Here is a 24,124-nt window from a genome sequence, read left to right as displayed (position 1 = left end):
CACACACACACTACCAGTCAAAAGTTTGCCACCCTTTGCGTTGATGCTTGGCATTCTCTCAACCAGCTTGTGTGTGCGCGCAATATAGATAGATGTACTTCCCGTGTGTGTGTGTCTTCAGAGCCCTTGACTTTTCCAACATTAGTACATTTACAGCCTTATTCTAAAATGGATGAAAAAAGGGTACAATCTGCACACAATGACCAATAATTGGAAAAAGTTTTTCTGTTTTTGATAATGTATAAACTAAAACTAATTACATAAATATTCAGACCCTTTGCAATGAGACTCAAAATTGAGCTCAGGTGCATCCTGTTTCCATTGAACATCCTTGAGATGTTTCTACAACTTTATTGGAGTCCACCTGTGATAAATTAAATTAATTGGACATGATTTGGAAAGGTGCACGCGCACACACACACACACACACACACACACACACACACACACACACACACACACACACACACACACACACACTATATAAGGTCCCACAGTTGACAGAGCAAAAACTAAGCCATGAGGTCGAAGGAATTGTCCGCAGAGCTCCGAGACAGGATTGTGTCGAGGCACAGATCTGGAGAAGGGTACAAAAAACATTTCTGCAGCATTGAAGGTCCCCAAGAACACAGTGGCCTCCATCATCCTTAAAATGGTAGAAGTTTGGAACCACCAAGACTCTTCCTATAACTGGCCACCCAGCCAAACTGATAAATCAGGGGAGAAGGGCCTTGTTCAGGGAAGTGACCAAAAGCCCAACGGCCACTATGACAGAGCTCCAGAGTTCCTCTGCAGAGATGGTTGTCCTTCTGGAAAGTTCTCCCATCTCTGCAGCACTCCATCAATCAGGCCTTTATAGTAGAGTGCCAGACGGAAGCCACTCCTCAGTAAAAGGCACATGACAGCCCTCTTGGAGTTTGCCAGAAGGCACCTAAAGGACTCTCAGACCACGAGAAACAAGACTCTCTGGTCTGATGAAACCAAGATTGAACTCTTTGGCCTGAATGCCAAGCGTCACGTCTGGAGGAAACCTAGCACCATCCCTACGGTGAAGCATGGTGGTGGCTGCATCATGCTGTGGGGATCTTTTTCAGCGGCAGGGACTGGGCACTAGTCATGATCGAGGGAAAGATGAACTGAGCAAAGTACAGAGATCCTTGATTAAAACCTGCACTAGAGCACTCAGGACCTCAGACTGGGGGCGACAGTTCACCTTCCAACAGGACAACAACCCTAAGCACTCAGCCAAGACAACACAGGAGTGGCTTCGGGACAAGTATCTGAATGTCCTTGAGTAGCCCAACCTCTAAAGCTAGAGGCTCCCACGCTGAGGTCTGTCCAACGCTGGTCCGACCAAGCTGACTCCACACTCCAAGACTGCTTCCATCACGTTGACTGGGATATGTTTTGTATTGCGTCAGATAACAACATTGACGAATACGCTGATTCGGTGTGCGAGTTCATTAGAACGTGCGTTGAAGATGTCGTTCCCATAGCAACGATTAAAACATTCCCTAACCAGAAACCGTGGATTGATGGCAGCATTCGCGTGAAACTGAAAGCGCGAACCACTGCTTTTAATCAGGGCAAGGTGACTGGAAACATGACCAAATACAAACAGTGTAACTATTCCCACCGCAAGGCTATCAAACAAGCTAAGCGTCAGTACAGAGACAAAGTAGAATCTCAATTCAACGGCTCAGACACAGGAGGCATGTGGCAGGGTCTACAGTCAATCACAGACTACAGGAAGAAATCCAGCCCAGTCACGGACCAGGATTTCTTGCTCCCAGGCAGACTAAAATCACTTTTTGCCCTCTTTGAGGACAATACAGTGCCACTGACACGGCCTGCAACGAAAACATGGGGTCTCTCCTTCACTGCAGCCGAGGTGAGGAAGACATTTAAACGTGTTAACCCTCGCAAGGCTGCAGGCCCAGACAGCATCCCCAGCCGCGCCCTCAGAGCATGCGCAGACCAGCTGGCCGGTGTGTTTACGGACATATTCAATCAATCCCTATACCAGTCTGTTGTTCCCACATGCTTCAAGAGGGCCACCATTGTTCCTGTTCCCAAGAAAGCTAAGGTAACAGAGCTAAACGACTACCGCCCCGTAGCACTCACTTCCGTCATCATGAAGTGCTTTGAGAGACTAGTCAAGGACCATATCACCTCCACCCTACCTGACACCCTAGACCCACTCCAATTTGCTTACCGCCCAAATAGGTCCACAGACGATGCAATCTCAACCACACTGCACACTGCCCTAACCCATCTGGACAAGAGGAATACCTATGTGAGAATGCTGTTCATCGACTACAGCTCGGCATTCAACACCATAGTACCCTCCAAGCTCGTCATCAAGCTCGAGACCCTGGGTCTCGACCCCGCCCTGTGCAACTGGGTACTGGACTTCCTGACGGGCCGCCCCCAGGTGGTGAGGGTAGGTAACAACATCTCCTTCCCTCTGATCCTCAACACTGGGGCCCCACAAGGGTGCGATCTGAGCCCTCTTCTGTACTCCCTGTTCACCCACGACTGCGTGGCCATGCACGCCTCCAACTCAATCATCAAGTTTGCGGACGACACAACAGTGGTAGGCTTGATTACCAACAACGACGAGACGGCCTACAGGGAGGAGGTGAGGGCCCTCGGAGTGTGGTGTCAGGAAAATAACCTCACACTCAACGCCAACAAAACTAAGGAGATGATTGTGGACTTCAGGAAACAGCAGAGGGAACACCCCCCTATCCACATCGATGGAACAGTAGTGGAGAGGGTAGCAAGTTAAGTTCCTCGGCATACACATCACAGACAAACTGAATTGGTCCACTCACGCAGCAGCGCCTCTTCAACCTCAGGAGGCTGAAGAAATTCGGCTTGTCACCAAAAGCACTCACAAACTTCTACAGATGCACAATCGAGAGCATCCTGGCGGGCTGTATCACCACCTGGTACGGCAACTGCTCCGCCCTGAACCGTAAGGCTCTCCAGAGGGTAGTGAGGTCTGCACAACGCATCACCGGGGGCAAACTACCTGCCCTCCAGGACACCTACACCACCCTATGTTACAGGAAGGCCATAAAGATCATCAAGGACATCAACCACCCGAGCCACTGCCTGTTCAACCCGCTATCATCCAGAAGGCGAGGTCAGTACAGGTGCATCAAAGCTGGGACCGAGAGACTGAAAAACAGCTTCTATCTCAAGGCCATCAGACTGTTAAACAGCCACCACTAACATTGAGTGGCCGCTGCCAACACACTGACTCAACTCCAGCCACTTTAATAATGGGAATTGTTGGGAATGATGTAAATATATCACTAGCCACTTTAAACAATGCTACCTTATATAATGTTACTTACCCTACATTATTCATCTCATATGCATACGTATATACTGTACTCTATATCATCGACTGCATCCTTATGTAATACATGTATCACTAGCCACTTTAACTATGCCACTTTGTTTACATACTCATCTTATATGTATATACTGTACTCGATACCATCTACTATATCTTGCCTATGCTGCTCTGTACCATCACTCATTCATATATCCTTATGTACATATTCTTTATCCCCTTACACTGTGTATAAGACAGTAGTTTAGGAATTGTTAGTTAGATTACTTGTTGGTTATTACTGCATTGTCGGAACTAGAAGCACAAGCATTTCGCTACACTCGCATTAACATCTGCTACCCATGTGTATGTGACAAATAAAATTTGATTTGATTTGATCCAGAGACCGGACTTGAACATCTCTGGAGAGACCTGAAAATAACTGTGCAGCGACACTCCCCATCCAACGTGACAGAGCTCGAGAGGATCTGCAGAAAACAATGGGATAAACTCCCCCAATACAGGTGTACCAAGCTTGCATCGTCATACCCAAGAACACTCGAGGCTGTAATCGCTGACTAAGGTGCGTCAACAAAGTACTGAGTAAAGGGTCTGAATACTTATGTAAATGTGACATACATCTGCAAATAAAACAACTGGTTTTGCTTTGTTATTATGACTTAGTATGTGTAGATTAAGGGAAAAAACAGCAATTAAATCCATTTTATAATAAGGCTGTAACACAACAAAAAGTGGAAAAAGTCTAGGGTTCTGAATATATATATGAAAGCCCCTGTTGTTCCGGGTGACTGATCTCCCTCTCTGTGGCCAATGTAAGTAAAACTTTTAAAACAGGTTAACACTCGCAAGGTTGTCGGGCCAGACGGAATACCACAGCGCATTCTCAAAGCATGCACAGACCAGCTGGTAAGTTTCTTCACAGAAATGTTCCATCTCTACTTGTCCCAGTCCGTAGTCCCAACATGTTTTAAATTGACCACCATTGTCCCCAAGAACTTCAAGATAACTATCACCTTGTAGCACTCACATCTGGAATTATGAAGTGCTTTGAAAGGCTGGTCATGACACGTCAACAATATCATCCCAGACACACTGGAGCCACTCCAATTCGTATCCCACCCAACAGACGACGAAATCGGAATTGCATTTCACACTGCCCTCTCCTACCTGAACAAGAGGGGAAATAACTATTGTAGAATGCTGTTCAGTGTTCAACACCATAGTCCCCTCCAAGCTCGAGACCCTGAACACTTCCCTCTAACTGGATCCTGGACTTCCTGACAGGTGGTGAAGGTAGGCAACAACACTTTTGCCACACTGACCCTTAACACAGGTGCCCATCTAGGGTGTGTGCACATTCCCCTCCTGTTCGCTCTGTTCACCCACGACTGCGTGGCCACGCCCGACTCCAACACCAAGTTTGCTGACGACATGACGGTGGTAGGCCTGATCACCAATAGCGATGAGACAGCCTACAAGGAGTTCAGAGACATAGCAGTGTGGTGCCATGGCAACCTCTCCAACATCAAAGTAAGACCAAGGAGTTGATCGTGGACTACAGGAGATAGAGGGGAGAGCACGGCCCCCTCCACATCGACGGGGCTGCAGTGGAGTGGGTCAAGAGCTTTAAAAGTTCCTTGACGGCCACATCACTAAGGACTTAACATGGTCCACAAACATCAGCACAGTCGCGAAGAGGGCCCGAAATGGCCTCTTCCCCCTCAGGAGCCTGAAAAGATTTAGCTAAGGCACTCAGATTCTCAAAAAGATATATAGCTGCACCATCGAAAACATCTTGACTGGCTGCATCACCGCTTGTTATGGTAAATGCTCCACCCTAGACCACAAAACGCTACTGAGGGTGGTGCGAACAGCCCAGTACATCACTGGGGCCAAGTTCCCGGCCATCCAGGACTTCTATATCAGGTGGTGTCAAAGGCACGAAAAATTGCCAAAGACTACAGGCACCCATGTCACACAAAGACAACACGTGTCACTTTGCAGCTCAGCCAAAGCTATAGTTCAGATGGTGAATAAATAGGGTCATGCAAGTCATTAATGAGAGCAACCCTTTCTTCCCACAGGAAAACGTTGTTAGACACAAATAGCCCAAGATAACAGATTAATTAATGATGTCATGATTGTCATGGTGACAAATTTGCAACCTTGTTATGAGTGACAACTAAATGCTGTACTGTTGCACAAGGGGCAGAGGCAAAAAGATGTCAAAAGACAAAAGGTCAGTGGTAAAATAATGACAAATTGTAGCTCTGATTCAGTAAAAAATGTTGTCGATAACAATAGATGGTGGGATTGAAGGGAACAGAACCAGTCAGAACACTAATCTCCCAACAACCTACAATCTGGCATATATGCATTGTCTGTAACTAATCAATTGAATTTAAACTAAGTTGCTTGGCTTGTTGTGACAAAAAAAAGTCAGTCTTGAGAGGGTGTGAGGTTGTAGGAATCAACTAAAAACTGCAACTCATGTCCCCTTCCTTTAGGACAACCAACCATTTACCTTGCAGGATAAAATGATTCAGCAGATTCAGTGACTGACCATCCTGTGTCAAGGCACTGCTGTGTAACTGCTCATGCTGTCAGATGTCCTTGATCCTCTCGTTCAGAGGACTCAAACCTGTTCATTCTCTGTTCAAAACCCTGTCATTACAGATGATTAAGCACTCATAACCTAACCATGGATGGATGGATTAGTGATACATATTCATAGCCATTCTCTTCAACCGCACCAATATTAGGCTACACACAGCAAAACAGTATGTTTTTAAAGGACCAACCCCCCCCTCCTTTTTCTTTTTTTCCCCCACCTAAAATTACATACCCAAATCTAACTGCCTGTAGCTCAGGCCCTGAAGTAAGGCTATGCAGTTTCTTTGTGCCATTTGAAAATGTGTGGAAATGTGAAAGGAATGTAGGAGAATAACACAATAGAGCCGGTAAAAGATAATACATATTTGAAATGCAAGAGTAAGGCCATAATGTATTATTCCAGCACAGGTGCAACTTGGATTTTGGCCACTAGATGGCCGCAGTGTGCACAGTTTAGACTGATCCAATGAACCATTGCATTCCTGTTCAAAATGTTGTATCAAGACTGCCCAAATGAGACTAATTTGATAATTAATAACTTTCAAAACTGTGCACTCTCCTCAAACAATAGCATGGTATTATTTCACTGTAATAGCTACTGTAAATTGGACAGTGCAGTTAGAGTAACAAAAATGTAAGCTCTGACAATTTCAGAAATGTCTGTCCTGGGAAATGTTCTTGTTTACTTACAGCCTCACGCTTATCGCATTAGCCTATGTTAGCTCAACCGTCCCGCAAGGGACCCACCGATCCTGAAGAAGGATAGTGTAATTGAACAAGGTGTGCGGTTGTCATTCGTGGTGCGTTGTCTTGCCAGCCTGTATAATCGTATTAAACGCTCCCGTTGTGTCAAGCAGCAGACTCCTTCAGCCATGTCCCTGTGGTGGTGCCGAATCTGGATTTATATTTAAACAGTGGGGGTGGCTAATGCTTCTCCATAATCCTACATCACCATCATCAGTAACTGTACATACATAGACTCCACTTCAGGGAGTTTACAACAAGCCTTTCACTGCCCTCCATTCTCCAGGCTCATTCTCCTGCCAAGCATAAAATACCATGCACACACACACACACACACACACACACTGGAGGAAAATCTGTCTCGCACTGTCTGCAACAGCACATTCTGTATCATCCAGTTACTGGCAAATGAGCAGCTGTATACAGCGCATCAACCCTACTCAGGCCCGTTGGTCAGCGTTAAAGCTCAAAAACCTCTGCTACCCTGAGTAAACAACTTTTAAGTCTTTGGTCAATTATGGCCTAACTATGAAGACTATTATCGTCATGATCATCTCCGTAAGGTCTTCTGGAGGTTTCCGTTATGCCAAGTCATTATTTTCTATTCGGTCTCCATTGTACTGTGAAATTCTTTCAACAGTGTTGCAAAGAGTATTTTTTTCTCGAGCCATCTTGTCCTCAAAAGTCTTTCAGCCAGACTCTAATCCTCTGGAACTGCAGTTTACATATGACAATAGAGTAGTAGACCTTCAGTGTAACCCCAGGATGAACTTGTAAATAAAATATTGCTCTCACATTAACGGTTTCAATACAACAGGACAGTGGCGTCCCTCTCCACAACTCTACAGTGTGGCCAATTTAACCCCTTATCCTATCATTTCTCTTGGTAAATCTATAGGCCTGAATCTTTGAAGTGTTTGTGCGCATTAGTATTTATTAAGGATCTCCTTTAGCACATCTATTGTCAACTAGTTAAACATCTAATTGCTACTGTGTTGCATGTGTAAAACAAACCTGCCAATGTCATAGCAATTAGCCACGTTCACACAGACTGACAAACAGGCCATCCCTCTTCTTTGCCCTGGGCAAAGCGCTCAACCCAGAGCAAGTTCATTGACTCAGCAGATTTGAAAATAGTCTTTGTATCTGGATTGAGACTGTCATCATGTAACTGTGTATGTCTGAATGGACACTGGTGTAATCTGATGTTTGATCTGAAAGATGGAGCTGTGTAGAGCACGTCCCTGGCACATGGGTTGGCAGGACAGGACGGGGCAGCTGTAGCACAGAGGGGGGGGCTAAGACGATTTGGGCTGCTGCAAACAGGTCCCCCCCCCACACACACTCATACTTCCTTAGGACCCGTGACCAATTATACAATCCCGTGCTGGCTAACTGCTGTGGTGGTTACAGATGGAGGGGAGATTTAAAATTCCCAAAACAATAACACAAAAGCGCAAATGAGGCTGAAGGGGTGACAGGGAGGCGTGATAGGGAGGGGGGTAATAGGGAGGCGTGATAGGGAGGCGTGATAGGGAGGGAGGGGGGGCGTGATAGGGAGGGGGCGAAGGTGAAAGGTTGTTTCTTCTGAGACGCATCATGGCATTGTGTTGGTCTTCATTCTGTAACATGATTCTTTTTTATAATAGTGTCCTTTAAAATGAAACACGGTAGGGACCAATTTCATGGGTGCTCCTTGCAGGATAATACTACAAGATAACAAACCTAATTATCATCACAATTCTTCTAGTGAAATGACTGACGGAACTGAAATAAAATAAATGTACTACTCTAATAAACTAAACTCTGCATTTATAACCCTCTCTACTCTTGTGGAACATGACTCACAGTCAGCCTTGGCTCAGTCTGTCTACGCAGAAACAGACCATTGTCATGGATGGACAAAGACCAAGTCAGACATTACTGCAGAGTTTGACCATGGAGATTAAAGACAATGACAGGCGTGGATGAACGCTTGGTGACTGCAGGGACCGCACACACAACTTGCAGGTTCTCTTCAACATACACTGTCCAGTTCCCATGGAGCAGACTTTGGTCCTCTCTATGGTGCCCACCCTCTGCGTAGAAGATATTTTATACACAAAGCCCACATGCCATGCTCCACTGTGGGCAAATTTACAGTGAAAAATAATAATAATAATATTATTTGGTGTTGAGGGTTCTGAGCTTGTCTTTACAATTACGCGATATCAACTTGCAAAACATTACCAAAAGCCAACAAATAGTTAAAAATGTCTATTTTTGCTGCAAATTTACATCACAATAGCGTGGCGCACAGTATCTTTCAATAGTAAGGCTAATGGTTGTACAGTATTGGCTGTTCAATCTGCCCGTTCAGAGACATTGTTCTCAAAAACTCCCATGGTGTGACACTGAATAAAGTCGGGAGAAACAAAAAGGAAGAAATACCAGTGTGTGAAAGCTGGGAAAGAGACTCATCCTTTTATTTGATCTCCTGACAACTGTAACCAAGGCCAAGAAATAACTAGGCCTAATCCCAAAGAACTAGGCCTAATCCCAAAACTATAGGCCTACTCTTATCCCTCCCTGGCTCACCCACCTTCCTTTTCTTTCCTGCTGTAGAGATGGCAGCCAGAGGGGTGTTATGCATTTTATAGTCTGCTGCTGCTGCAGACAGCCTCATACAACTCACTGAAAGCAAAAGGGCACCTTGAGTGCACCGTACTGCTTCTAAAGTGAAATCAAGGAACTTGTCCCAATCGAAAGGAGTGTCCACATACTGTTATCAATGTCGTAATGTGAAAAGAAATCCATGAAACTCCTCGGTCATTAAAACACCCTTACGAGAGGAGTCTCTCTGGTGGCATTCAATCCCCATCGCTCCACAGCTTCTTGCATTTAAATCATCTTCACCCCACACCTAGGACACCGTGGCCAGCATACCAATCCTGCAATGAATTTCAAAAGGCCGTCAAATTGGTTGGCCTGTCTAGATGAGCACCAGGGGTCAGGTCAGTTTTCTAAATCCAGCAGCTGACACCAAATCAATTATGTTTTGTCTGTTGGGTAAGCAGAATGGAGACATCCATAAAGGGCTGGAGAAACCAGGTTAAATATTCAGACGTGTTGGTCGCTGCCCAGCACTTCGCTGCTCCCTTTCTCCCTCTTGGTGACAATTGCTCAGAACCACTCTGGACCAGACAAGGTGCTAATTACTTTAGTTTCTTCAGATTTTTCTGTATTTTACAAAAACATTTCCCTGGGAACTAAGGGATGCTGAATAACAAAAAGGAGATGACTTTGGTTAGGGCCTTAAGAATGTAGGCAAAACTAGATTATTAAAACAGTATGGAAAATGGATGACTGGAAGGATGAGGACTAGTGGCGGTTGGATTGAATGATCGACGTCTGGACTTTATGTTGCAATCTATGACATTTCTGTCTCACAAACAGTATCTGTATTATCCTGTAAGTGTATAAATGGATGTGGTTGTTTATAATTGCAAGTACTAATATGCTTGGCTAGTGTGTAGAGTGGAAAGCGTGGATTTTAGAGCATCCCATCTCTGTTCCCATTTGCTCAGGCTATACTGGCAGATGGATACGAGTTGAGCGTGACTGGCTGGCACGTCGCTGGTTGTGGGCCTGTCACACTGACAGATGAGGTGGAGTGTGGCTGAAGGTCAATCACTGAATGCCTGATAGAATAAGCCTGGGGAAGGAGAGGCGGAAGGGAGGAAATATGCAGGTTTAGCCTCCTGACATCTCTCCTCTCTCTGCGAGTCTCTCTCTGATGAATGAGAGGTAGTAATAGAGGCCATTTTGGCTCAGTGAACACCGTAGCCAGGTCTTCGTCTCTATCTGCTGCCAGTCAAGCATGTCTCCATGTACAATGGCCCCAATCTTCTACCTTCCCTTTATTATAACTTCTCATATTGAATTTTTGGTCGAGGGGGAAAAAAATCTGTCTATTTTAAGTATATTAGGTTCATGATTCAATGAGTTTCCTCCAATACTCAATAATGGTAGAGGACATGCACCTGTACAGCAAGCAAACATTTGCCAAGTACTATAATACAGAACAGGCCCGGTCTTTAACTGCCTTTTAGAGAGGGTTTAGACCAAAACAGCGAGACAAGTTTACAGAGCAAGAAGGAATGTCAGCCATCTCATCTTACAATATTGTGAATGTGGGTCAATCTAATCCTACCTTTGCCCTATAGCCATAGCCCTTCCTCCAACAGTCCAAGGGTACCGTGCTCTGGAAGGGATGTTAGTGGGTCTTATTTTCAGGTAGTTTGAAGTGCACTTTGATACCTGAGTTCTTCAGAGCACTGAATGGAGATTATATAGCTGGAAAGAGAGAAACAAATCCCTTCCCTATGTGACTAATCTAGGGTAGTACAGCTCTGAAAATATCAATAGCCTTACTCCATTCTAGGGGAACATGCTTCAATGTGACTAATCTAGGGTAGTACAGCTCTGAAAATATCAATAGCCTTACTCCATTCTGGGGGAACATGCTTCAATGTGACTAATCTAGGGTATTACAGCGCTGAAAATATCAATAGCCTTACTCCATTCTGGGGGAACATGCTTCAATGTGACTAATCTAGGGTAGTACAGCTCTGAAAATATCAATAGCCTTACTCCATTCTAGGGGAACATGCTGATTCAACACCTTTCTATCTCCATGAGTGCATAGTTCAATAATAAAACTACTTACTGTTGATGTGAAAATGACAAGGCTGTGCAGTGTTCAACAATAAAGTATGTCAGAGCGGAATGCTACAGACTTATTGGCCTATAAAATAAATAACAACATTCTGTGTTTCCCTCGGCACACTTGGAAAATGCAATTATGTTTTGTCTGTTGGGTAAGCAGAATGGAGACATCCATAAAGGGCTGGAGAAACCAGGCTAAATATTCAGACGTGTTGGTCGCTGCCCAGCACTTCGCTGCTCCCTTTCTCCCTCTTGGTGACAACTGTTCAGAACCACTCTGGACCAGACATGGTGCTAATTACTTTGGTAATTACTTTCTTCAGCCATTTCTGTATTTTATAGAAATATTTCCATTCTAGGTGATGCTGAATAAACGAAAAGGAGATGACTTTGGTTAGGGTCTGAAGAATTTAGGCTAAATATATAGAGTAGTATTAACAAGAGCAGAATGCTACAGACTTAGTGGCCGGTAAAATAAATAACATTCTGTTGCCTTCAGTACACTTGGAAAAGGCAACGCAGAGTTCTCCTCTTGGCAAAAGTACTGAGAATTAATTATATTAGTCAATGACTGTTCGTTTTTAACCTCCTCTTATTCTGGTTGCAAAAATACTTTCCCCAATATCTTGATGAAATCACTAAATTGAAGGACAATCTTATCAAGAGGGTGTTGAGCTAGCCAGTGTTTTCTGAGCTGCAGGAGCATAATAGGACATTGAGAAATGTCCCCATCAGCAACTTACATTAACTCTGTAGGAAAGAGGGGAACGAAACCTTGTAACAATCAGTCCTTGCCACATGGTTATTTTCTTAACGCCCATTTCAATTTCTAGACACAGTGAATGACAAGTTGTGCAATTTCTCATTAGAAGGTTCAACTTTGTCATTATCCTGACGAACACCGTGGCAACCTTAACACCATTGTAGGGCGGTTATTTTTTTAAAGGAAAAAGGCAGTCATGGTAATGGACAATACATTTGCTGGAAGAGCAAACAGAGATGTGGTATGTTAGTAAAAAAGGCCTTAGCTGAAACACAGTGTGTGTGCAAATGCAAATATTTTCCAAGTTGTCTTCATGGCTGTCAAGTCCAACTAGGCCTAAAACATGAGCTACAAAAAATGTCCAAAAAGACATGCATATTGTGGTTTTAGTCGTGGTATGACAATGCCACATTCACCAGCCCTTCAAATTAAAATGGTACCCTGTGTCATTGCAAAACTGTCCCAACAACAAATCAGTTATTGATCCTGAGGACATTCAATGTGAATTCTGATGTTAGGCCGTCTGGCACAGTTGTCAGGCATTTTTTGAAATTTTATTATCAAGTGGGATCTGAAGTTCTCTGTTAAACAAAGGGATACTGTACAATCTCAAAATGTTTTATTCACACATGGTTCAGCACCCTCCACTTCTTTCCAGATCTCAGGCCACCCACAACGTTACAAATATTTTCACGGCCCTCCCCTTGTACTGTAAAACAAAATGAACAGCCTCCGCCCTCATAGACTTAAAATAAATGTTTACGACTACAAATAACAATAACTGTAGGGACCCTGTGTTAATAAACGTGGATATCGACTATGCCACTTCCGCATGTTGTTATTGCACGGTCGATGATACGCGGGGCTACAGACCAGAAGGTTGAGGGTTCGCCGACCACCACAGACTAGCTCACTCTCCCTGCAGGTTTCATTACACTACGATCAGAGCCTGCTGCAGCTGGGGGGGGGGGGGGGGGTGTCATATTTTTCAAAATGTTGATGCCATATTTATAATTATAGAAATTTGCAAAGAATTTTCCACCAACAGGTTTCTGTGCCAGTACACCTTACAACCAATAAAGAAAGCATACTGACTTTGGGCACTTCAATATGATGGTTGGCATTTAACACCACAATAAATAAACACCACAATAAATAAACAGAAAATACATCCCTCCCCATCTGTAGGCTTACCCAGTATCGAAGGCTTTAAAATGTTTAGTGTTTTATAACAGATGTCTCTTTCCACTCATCAATTGGCCACTGCACAGTCAGAAGTGATTGGTTTTAATTTGTCAGTAAAAAGAAATACATTTTAAAAAAATGTTGATTGCACAATAAAGTCGGGGTCGGGCCTCCCGAGTGGCGCGGTGGTCTAAGGCACTGCATTGCAGAGCTAGCTGTGCCACTAGAGATTCTGGGTTCGAGTCCAGGCTCTGTCGCAGTCGGCGGCGACCGGGAGACCCATGGCCCAGTGTCGTCCGGGTTAGGGGAGGGTTTGGCCGGCAGGGATGTCCTTGTCCCATCGCGCACTAGCAACTCCTGTGGCGGGCCAGGCGCAGTGCACGCTGACACAGTCACCAGGTGCACGGTGTTCCCTCCGACACATTGGTGTGGCTGGCTTCTGGGGTAGATATATCTTTAGATGTTTGGGGCTGCTGGTGAACCATGATGTGCAGGAATAATCAAAGTGACACTGGACTAGCGTACTTGCCAGAGTCTTTAGTGTGTCTGTAGTGAGGTTTCCATCTAATTGGTGACAGATATGTGAATTGTCCAACTAATGTTGCAGCTGTCAGAGATTTGACCACTAAATGTATCAGGGCATTGCATACATAGGTCTTTAGACTTAAGTGTCCACTGTATGACTTTAATATAAAATATTATACACACACACACTACATGACGGTATGTATGAACACATCTGCTCGTCTAACATCTCATTTCAAAATCATGGGCATTAATATGGAGTCTCCCCTTTGCTGCTATAACAGCTTCTACTCATCTGGGAAGTCTTTCCACTAGATGTTGGAACATTGCTGAGGGGACTTGCATCCACTAAAGCATTTGTGATGTTCGGAGATTAGGCCTGGCTCACAGTCACCGTTCCAATTTAACCCAAATGTGTTCAATGGGGTTGAGGTCAAGGCTTTGTGCAGGCCAGTCAAGTTCTTCCACACCGATCATGACAAACTATTTCTGTATGGACCTCACTTTGTGCACAGGGGCATGCTGAAACTAGAAAGGGCCTTCCCCAAGCTATTGCCACAAAGTTGGAAGCACAGAATCATCTAGAATGTCATTGTAAGCTGTAGCGTTAAGATTTCCCTTCACTGAAACAAAGGAGCCTATCCCGAACCATGAAAAACAGCCGCAGACCATTATTCCTTCTCCAACAAACATTAGTTGGCATTATGCATTGGGGCAGGTAGTGTTCATCCGCCAAACCCAGATTAGTCCGTCAGACTGCCAGATGGTGAAACGTGATATATCACTCCAGAGAACGCATTTCCAATACCGGCGAGCTTTACACCACTCCAGCCAACGATTGGGATTGCACATGGTGATCTTAAGCTTCTGTGCAGCTGCTCGGCCATGGAAACCCATCTCACAAACAGTTATTGTGCCAACATTGCCTCCAGATGCAGTTTGGAACTCGATAGTGAGTGTTGCCAAACATGGACAGATGATTCTTATGCGCTACACGCATCAGCACTCGACAGACCCATTCTGTGAGCTTGTGTGGCCTACCACTTTGCGGCTGAGCCGTTGTTGCTCTTTGACGTTTCCACGTCACAATACCATCACTTACAGTTGACCGGGGCAGTTCTTGCAGGGCACAAATTTTACAAACTTGAAAGTGACTGAGCTCTTCAGTAGGCGTTTCTACTGCCAATGTTTGTCTATGGTGATTGCATGGCTGTGTGCTCGATTTTATACACCGATCATAGCCAAAACCACTAATTTAAGGGGTGTCCACAAACAAAAATATGTTAAACACAAATATAAAACACAACATGTAAAGTGTTGGTACCATGTTTCATGAGCTGAAATAAAAGATCCCAGACACTTTCCATAAAGACACAAAGCTAATTTCTAACATTTCGTGCTCATTTTGTTTACATCCCTTTTAGTAAGCATTTTTCAATTGTCAAGATAATCCATCCACCTGACAGGTGGCATATCAAGAAGTTGATTAAACAGCATGATAATTACACAGATGCACCATGTGCTGGGGACAATAAAAGGCCACTAAATTGTGCAGTTTTGTCACAACACAATGCTGCAGACAACTCAAGTTGAGGGAGACTGCAGGAATCTCCACCAGAGAATTGAATGTTAATTTCTCTACCATAAGCAACTTCAACACCATTTTAGAGAATTTAACAGGATATCTAACCGGCCTCACACCTGCAGCCCACGTGTAACCGCACCAGCCCAGGACCACATCCTGCTTCTTCACCTGCTGATCGTCAGACCAGCCACCAGGACAGCTGATGAAACTGAGGAGTATTTCTGTCTGTAATTAAGCTCTTTTGTGGGGAAAAAAACTAATTCTCATTGGCTCGGCCTGTCTGCCCAGTGGGTGGGCCTAGCTCCCAAGTGAGTGGGCCAAGCCCTCCCATTGCTGCGCCAATCATGTGAAATCGATAGATTACGGCCTAATTTATTTATTTCAAATGGACTGATTTCCTTATAGGAACAGTAACATCACAAATTGTTGCGTTTATATTTTTGTTCAGTATATATAGATATATATATATATATATATATATATATATATATATATATATACACACAGTTGAACTCGTAAGTTTAGCCAACTACATTTAAACTCAGTTTCACAATTCCTGACATTTAATCCTAGTAAAAATTCCCTGTTTTAGGTCAGTTAGGATCACCACTTTATTTTAAGAATGTGAAATGTCAGAATAATAGGAGAGAATTCGTTTTTCATCTTTTATTTCATACATCACATTCCCAGTGGGGTCAGAAGTTTACATATACTCAATTAGTATTTGGTAGTATTGCCTTTAAATTGTTTAGCTTGGGTCAAATGTTTCGGTTAGCCTTCCACAAGCTTCCCACAATAAGTTGGGTGAATTTTGGCCCATTCCGGACAGAGCTGGTGTAACTGAGTCAGGTTTGTTGGCCTCCTTGCTCACACACGCTTTTCAGTTCTGCCCACAAATTTTCTATAGGATTGAGGTCAAGCTTTGTGATGGCCACTACAATACCTTGACTTTGTTGTCCTTAAGCCATTTTACCACAACTTTGGAAGTATGCTTGGGGTCATTGTCCATTTGGAAGACCCATTTGCAACCAAGCTTTAACTTCCTGACTGATGTCTTGATGTTGCTTCAATATACCCACGTAATATTCCATCCTCATGAAGCCATCTATTTTGTGAAGTGCACCAGCCCCTCCTGCAGCAAAGCACCCCACAACATGATGTTGCCAACCCTGTGCTTCACGGTTGGGATGGTGTTCTTCGGCATGCAAGCCTCCCCCTTTTTCCTCCAAACATAACGATGGTCATTATGGCCAAACAGTTCTATTTTTGTTTCATCAGACCAGAGGACATTTCTCCAAAAAGTACGATCTTTGTCCCCATGTGCAGTTGCAAACCGTAGTCTGGCGTTTTTATGGCGGTTTCGCAGCAGTGGCTTCTTCCTTGCTGAGCGGCCTTTCAGGTTATGTCAATATAGGACTCGTTTTACTGTGGATATACAGTGGGGCAAAAAAGTATTTAGTCAGCCACCAATTGTGCAAGTTCTCCCACTTAAAAAGATGAGGCCTGTAATTTTCATCATAGGTACACTTCAACTATGACAGACAAAATGAGAAAAAAATCCAGAAAATCACATTGTAGGATTTTTAATGAATTTATTTGCACAATTGGTGGCTGACTAAATAGTTTTTTGCCCCACTGTAGATTCTTTTGTAACAGTTTCCTCCAGCATCTTCACAAGGTCCTTTGCTGTTGTTCTGGGATTGATTTGCACTTTTTGCACCAAAGTACGTTCATTTCTAGGAGACAGAACGCATCTCCTTCCTGAGCGGTATGACTGCTGCGTGTTCCCATGGTGTTTATACTTGCGTACTATTGTTTGTACAGATGAATGTGGTACCTTCAGGCGTTTGGAAATTGCTCCCCAGGATTAACCAGACTTATGGAGGTCTCTGACTTTATTATGGAGGTCTTGGCTGATTTTGATTTTCCCATGATGTCAAGCAAAGATGCACAGAGTTTGAAGGTTGGCCTTGAAATGTATCCACAGGTACACCTCCAATTGACTCATTATGTAAATTAGCCTATCAGAAGCTTCTAAAGCCATGACACAATTTTCTGGAATTTTCCAAGCTGTTTGAAGGCACAGTCAACTTAGTGTATGCAAACTTCTGACCCACTGGAATTGTGATACAGTGAATTATAAGTGAAATAATCTGTCTAAACAATTAGAGAAATGACTTGTGTCATGCACAAAGTAGATGTCCTAACCGACTTGCCAGTTTGTTAACAAGACATTTGTGGAGTGGTTGAAAAACAAGTTTTAATATCCCCAACCTAAGTGTATGCAATCTTATGTAGTTGTAACTCGTTTTTCAACCACTCCACAAATGTCTTTTTAACAAACTATAGTTTTGGCAAATCGGTTAGGACATCTACCTTGTGCATGACAATAGTTGTTGGAAAAAAACGGCTACACCATGGTGCTATCCTACAGAGTGCTGCTGAGGCTACTGTAGACCTTCCATGCAAAACAGTGTGTTTTAATCAATTACTTGGTGACGTGAATATATTTAGTGTAGTTTTAATATTTCACTATTTTTAGAAAATTCACTGAGGATGAGCCTCTACACAGACGCTACAACACCGACATGCATTTCTTTATGTCAAATGGCTACTGCAATACTGATATAGTTGTACAGAAGGAGGGTAATTTGTTAATTTGCAACCCAAATACTTTCAATAAAGATAAAAATTGTATTGATAGATTATAGTTACTCCTATAATCTATCAATATAATCTACCAATTGTGTGCTGCCCGGGTTAGGAGTTTGGCCGGGGTAGGCAGTCATTATAAATAAGAATTTGTTCTTAACGGACTTTCCTAGTTAAATAAAGGTTGAATAAAAACAAATGTACAACTAAAAACTCTGGTAGGCCTGAAAGTCTTCCCTACCTCAAGTTCAACTGTCCAAGTCAGTTGGAGCACCGGGGTGCACTGCCTTCATGTAATAGGTCTGCAGTAGCTAAAGCTTAATAATAGCCACACCATAACAAACCTTCAAACTAGAGGTTGACCAATTTTAGGTTGTAGTTATAGGAATTATAGGACTATTTCCCTCTATACCATTTGTATTTCATTAACTTTTGACTATTGGATGTTCTTATAGGCACTTTAGTATTGCCAGTGTAACAGTATAGTTTCCGTCCCTCTCCTCACTCCTCCCTGGGCTCGAACCAGCAACACAACAGCAACCATCGAAGCAGCGTTACCCATGCAGAGCAAGGGGAACAACTACTAGAAGGCTCAGAGCGAGTGACGTTTGAAACGCTATTAGCGCGCGCTAACTAGCTAGCCATTTCACTTCGGTTACACCAGCCTAATCTTTGGAGTTGATAGGCTTGAAGTCATAAACAGCGCAATGCTTGATGCACAACGAAGAGCTGCTGGCAAAACGCACGAAAGTGCTGTTTGAATGAATGTTTACGCGCCTGCTTCTGCCTACCACCGCTCAGTCAGATACTTGTATGCTCAGTCAGATTATATGCAATGCAGGACACGCTAGATAATATCTAGTAATATCAACCATGTGTAGTTAACTAATGATTATGATTGATTGTTTTTTAATGCTAGCTGGCAACTTACCTTGGCTTACTGCATTTGTGTAACAGGCAGTCTCCTTGTGGAGTGCAACGAGAGAGAGGCAGGTCGTTATTGCGTTGGACTAGTTAACTGTAAGGTTGCAAGATTGGATCCCCCAAGCTGAGGTGAAAATCTGTCGTTCTGTCCCCGTTAACCCACTAGGCAGTCATTGAAAATAAGAATGTGTTCTTAATAACTGACTTTCCTTGTTAAATAAAAGGTATAAAAAATATATATAGAAAAAAAATACTCTGCAAATCGGTGCCCAAAAATACCGATTTCTGATTGTTATGAAAACTTGAAAATCGGCCCTAATTAATCGGCCAACCTTTACTTCAAACACTTCTAAACTTTATTATATTATTATTATAAACTTTATTAGGGTACTGTCAAAAGTTAAGCCATTGTTTATTGTGAAAATATGACCAGAAGAGCGAATGTAAACCAGGGGGAAAATGCACTACCCTCCTCCGTGCCCAATATTTAAAAAATACATCTGAAAAATGTAAACCCTCCCCAAGCTAAAAAATTGTTTGACACCCCTCTCCCCCAGTAAAATGTCAATCTGTCCCTTAGCAGACAAAATGGTATTGCCACAGACTACATTTGTTAGGGGTACTTCGCCTATCCACAGGAGGTACTTGAGAAGACACATGAAACCATTGGTTTACTGGTAAAAATGCACACGAGGGGGTACTTCAGGGGTACTCCAAACATAGACAATTATGTTTGTAGTAAAGTAGCCCAAAAAGGTTGGGAACCACTGGACTAAAGCTATGTAGAATGAGTAACTATCATAGGCGTTAATAGCCTCGGAAATACACTCGATCTTCTTGTCAGATGCATTCTCTCAGTTACTGTATCGGATTAACAGCAATTAAATGAATTCTGTGTCAAAGTAATGACCATTTGTACTATATCGTTAGGTAGGGTAGCCAGAGAGCTAACAAAAGCTCTAGTGTACAAGTTCGAGACTGCACTGCAAGTTAGGCTAGCTAGCTACATTATTTATTTCTGCATTGACCAATCTCAGCAATGCAGTCGATGACAATTTGCTTCGAGAAGCAGCCATTCGTATTGCATAGCTTCAGTTACCTATAACCCAGAATGAAGGAAACAACTTTGTAGAAGGTAACGTTAGCAGTGACTAGCTAGCATGTACATGCGTAGCTCAATATGTACTAAGGAGTGTAATACATGCATTGCAGCAAAATACTGTATGAGGAAAATAGCAAACTATAGATTGCTATTTTCAAAAATATATTGGCTAATAACAGATTACTGGCAGTAGCTGGAGAATAGAATCAAACTTACCTTAGGCTTGTAAAGCCACTTTCGAAATCGATTCATCGTTAAGTTACCTCGCCACTTTACCCCTCCTTTGTCACCGACCCCTCTTCTACCTGTGAGACAGACTAGCAAATGCTAGCTAGCTAACTACGTTGCTAAAAAGGTGGGAAATATTTAATCCAATACGACATCCGAAATTGTAAGGTAAAGAGTTGAAAGTGTTCAAATAATTTCTTTAAAAACGACGTTGTGTTTTCATGCCTACAGAATCCACGGTAGACTGGTGATTCACTGACACTTTTCAAGTCCGACTGGATAAAGCAAGCAATCCTTCTTTTTTTATATATATATAAAGCAAGCAATCCTCAACGGATGGTTTCGTTCGCTCTTCCCCTCCGTCTGCTTGATGACAGCCACGTTGATATCGCCACCCACTTTCCCAGGCTTGCACCCATACGTCACCATGGTGTAGAATCAATCCATAGATATCCTATTAAATGTAAAATTCCTAATTATTAGTATTCTAATTGCTAATTTATGAATTTAAAATGAATGATTAATTTCTAATTCCTAATTCTATGGTACATACGTCGTAATTATTGTTGATTTATATGGCAAGCGAAAAGGGATCTTTGGTAGTTCTACAATTTTGGTAAATTATTTTCCAAAAGTGGTTGTTAATATGGCACAAATACAAACATGAACATTAGCGATGCGTGGGTAAAACACGGGGAAGAAAACGGGAACTTAACGGGACCCCCCCCCCCCCCCCACTCCCACACACACACATTGTCAGACCATGAAACAATTATAGATTTACAACCGCAGAGAATTACCACAAGTTGCAAAGAAAACGGGACCTGCCTCCACTATTCCAGCATAATTTCAACATAATCAAATGACTTCTGCTTAGTCTAATACAGTGACAAATAAGAGATACCAAAAACAATTTAGTCCAATCAACATAAACTAAATATGATGTGGCTGTCCATGGTTCTGATTTCTGTTTGCATGTGTGCTTGTGTACATGTTGACTCACCCTACTTGTAGAGAAACGCCAATGAGTCCTTTCATGTTGAGGAACTGGTCAATCACTCTGTCATACAGTACAGGATTTTATTTTTTGTTGTACTAGGCTACCTGGCTAAAATGCTTGCTCGCTAGCCTAACTTCCGTTCATAGACAACGTTAGCTAGTTAACATTCGCCTTCTACATCTAGCTACTGTACATATTGAACTAACATCTTCTCAGGCCAGAGCCACAATTATGTTTGAATTAATGGTTGGATCAGAATCGCCATTATAATTGATAATTAAGTAAAACCACAAGTCCAAATCCCTATCTTCATCCATGGCTAATTTAGGAAAGGGACCATTTTACCTAGGTAGCCACCGGAAGACAACAACACAACAGATAACGTTATGCTTTCAAAGCGATTTGATAGGAGAGATGCCAAAAACAAGATGGCTTCCCTTGACACTTATTTTCCACCAGGACCATTCACAGTTGAGCTTGCTCAGTTTAGCTCAGTGCTGATTGGCTTATTTAAAAAATAAATAAAAACATATCAAGGGAGGCCAGATGCTCACTGGCTTCCCTTGCATTCAATACTACGGGCGGCAACAATGTTGTGCTCGTTTGGACCAGACAGTGAGGAGAAAGATACATTATTTTATGTATTTAAAAAACTTTTTTTTGGGGGGGGCTGCCTTCCTTGGCGTCCTTTAATACACGCCACTGATCATAAATAATAATGTCCGTCAAAATTAGAAAATGACCAATCAGCCTTATTATGTTGCTGGCCTCTGTTTATGCCTGTGTGTTGCTTGGCAACGACCAAACATCAGAACTGTTTTGAAGTTACAGCCAAACCTTGAGAACAAACAAATTCATTAATGGGTTACACATTGTTAAAAGGTCTTTGAACAATTAAGCACCTATTTGGTAACAGTTGAACTGCCCTGTACGGAATACGTTTAGTTCACCCAAGAAAGGTTAGAGACGTCCATGTAAGGGTCCAGGTATGGACACATTTTGCCTAAAAATGCCTCGATTTGACTCACTACACAGCATCACTGATAGGTTTATTAAGAACCTTTGGCAGCATCTATGACATCTATGCGTCTGCCTGTCTGTATGTATGTGTGTCTCTCTGTCTGTTTGTCTGTGTTCTGTCCTTGTGACCAGGTAGCTAATATGACCTCAATTCATCCACCAACCCACCACATTCGCCTATTCATCTGTTGAGAATATTTTAATTTCCCCTAATTTCAGTCTGTCCCTAATTTGTTCAGGTGTAGCAGAAGATGGCAAAAGGCTATGCCTCGCTTATCAAAGAAGCCACTGTGCTCCTTGACAAGTATAATGCAGACTAACAGTGTGTGGAGGATTTGACAGAGGATGCTCCAAATGACATTGAGGTAAACTACCTAAATTGAGTAGTGTGTATGTGTGGATGGATGTGATGTGTATGTGTTGCGATGGATTGTTAATCTCATGCCCTATTATGAAGCTTTAAAACATGATATTAAAGCTAGGGAAAATAGGCTATTTATCAAAATGGTCAGACCAGAGCCATATACCGTATCTATCTATAATGTAATACTGCTTCGGTGTTACAGACATTTCAGATAACAGTCCGTTTCTTTCTTACCAGAACCTGGATGCCTTGGATAAGAAGTTTATACTTGACATCATTTCTGTATGCATTGAGCATAAAAAGTTATTTGGTGTTGTCATCAATGTCTTGTATGCTCAGAATGGGAAATGCTTACTGAAGTCTGGTCATAACCAGTTTGCCAGTAAATTCATCACAGAATGTTCAATTACTAAATTATAGATAATGCTTTCAAAATGGTATAACAAACGCATGATCTGACCATTTGTCTCTTCTATATTTGTCAATCCACAGTAATCTGTTACTTCAGCATGTTCCTCCTTGATGACATGGGACTGCAGTGCTTCAGCAAGATTATGAACTCTGGACCTCAAAAAGTTAGAAACACATTTTCTGTGGTCTAATGGCACCAACAATGCAATTATTTCACAGTTTGTGGTCATTTTATGGCTCATAAAATAAATAAACTTTCTCGGACAATCCAATCGCTTACCTTCATATAGACGGGGTCATCTGTGTGGTATTTTTTGTGTCATGAAGTTGAATGAAACTGTACTTGGACTGTGAATGACAGAGTAAATTATGGTTTAGTATTTCCTACATTTCTTCTTCAACATCACAAACCTCAGTACCTGGATCCAGAGGGAGTAGAGTCAGATCTATGATGATGCCTATGTTTAAGCGGAAGTGGGTTGCCCCAAATCAAATTTTATTTGTCACATACACATGGTTAGCAGATGTTAGTGCGAGTGTAGCGAAATGCTTGTGCTTCTAGTTCTGACAATGCAGTAATAACCATCGAGTAATCTAACCTAACAATTCCACAACAACTACCTTATACACAAAAGTGTAATGGGAGGAAGAATATGTACATAAAAATATATGAATGAGTGATGGTACAGAACGGCATAGGCAAGATGCAGTAGATGGTATAGAGTACAGTATATACATTTGAGATGAGTAATGTAGGGTATGTAAACATTATATTAAGTGGCATTGTTCAAAGTGGCTAGTGATACATTTTTACATCAATTTTTCCATAATTAAAGTGGCTGGAGTTAAGTCAGTATGTTGGCAGCAGCCACTCAATATTAGTGGTGGCTGTTTAACAGTCTGATGGCCTTGAGATGAGATAGAAGCTGCTTTT

At 42.6% G+C, this 24,124-nt stretch overlaps 1 protein-coding gene across 2 annotated transcripts in view; it reads right to left on the bottom strand.

The window, feature by feature from the left end:
- The window catches only part of LOC124001779 (lateral signaling target protein 2 homolog), a 74,862-nt gene extending 54,085 nt beyond the window's left edge, over positions 1-20,777 (bottom strand). For both annotated transcript variants that reach the window (XM_046308833.1, XM_046308834.1), the window contains exon 1: positions 20,384-20,777. In XM_046308833.1, coding sequence (XP_046164789.1) covers positions 20,384-20,419 — 36 coding nt within the window. In that variant the 5' untranslated portion in view covers positions 20,420-20,777. The remainder of the gene's footprint in view (positions 1-20,383) is intronic.
- Positions 20,778-24,124: the final 3,347 nt, after the last annotated feature.

This window comes from Oncorhynchus gorbuscha, linkage group LG17 (genome assembly GCF_021184085.1).
Source record: "Oncorhynchus gorbuscha isolate QuinsamMale2020 ecotype Even-year linkage group LG17, OgorEven_v1.0, whole genome shotgun sequence".
Lineage (NCBI taxonomy): Eukaryota > Metazoa > Chordata > Actinopteri > Salmoniformes > Salmonidae > Oncorhynchus > Oncorhynchus gorbuscha.
The sequence above is the reverse complement of the archived record's forward strand: the minus strand, read 5'-3'. Positions and strand labels throughout refer to the sequence as shown.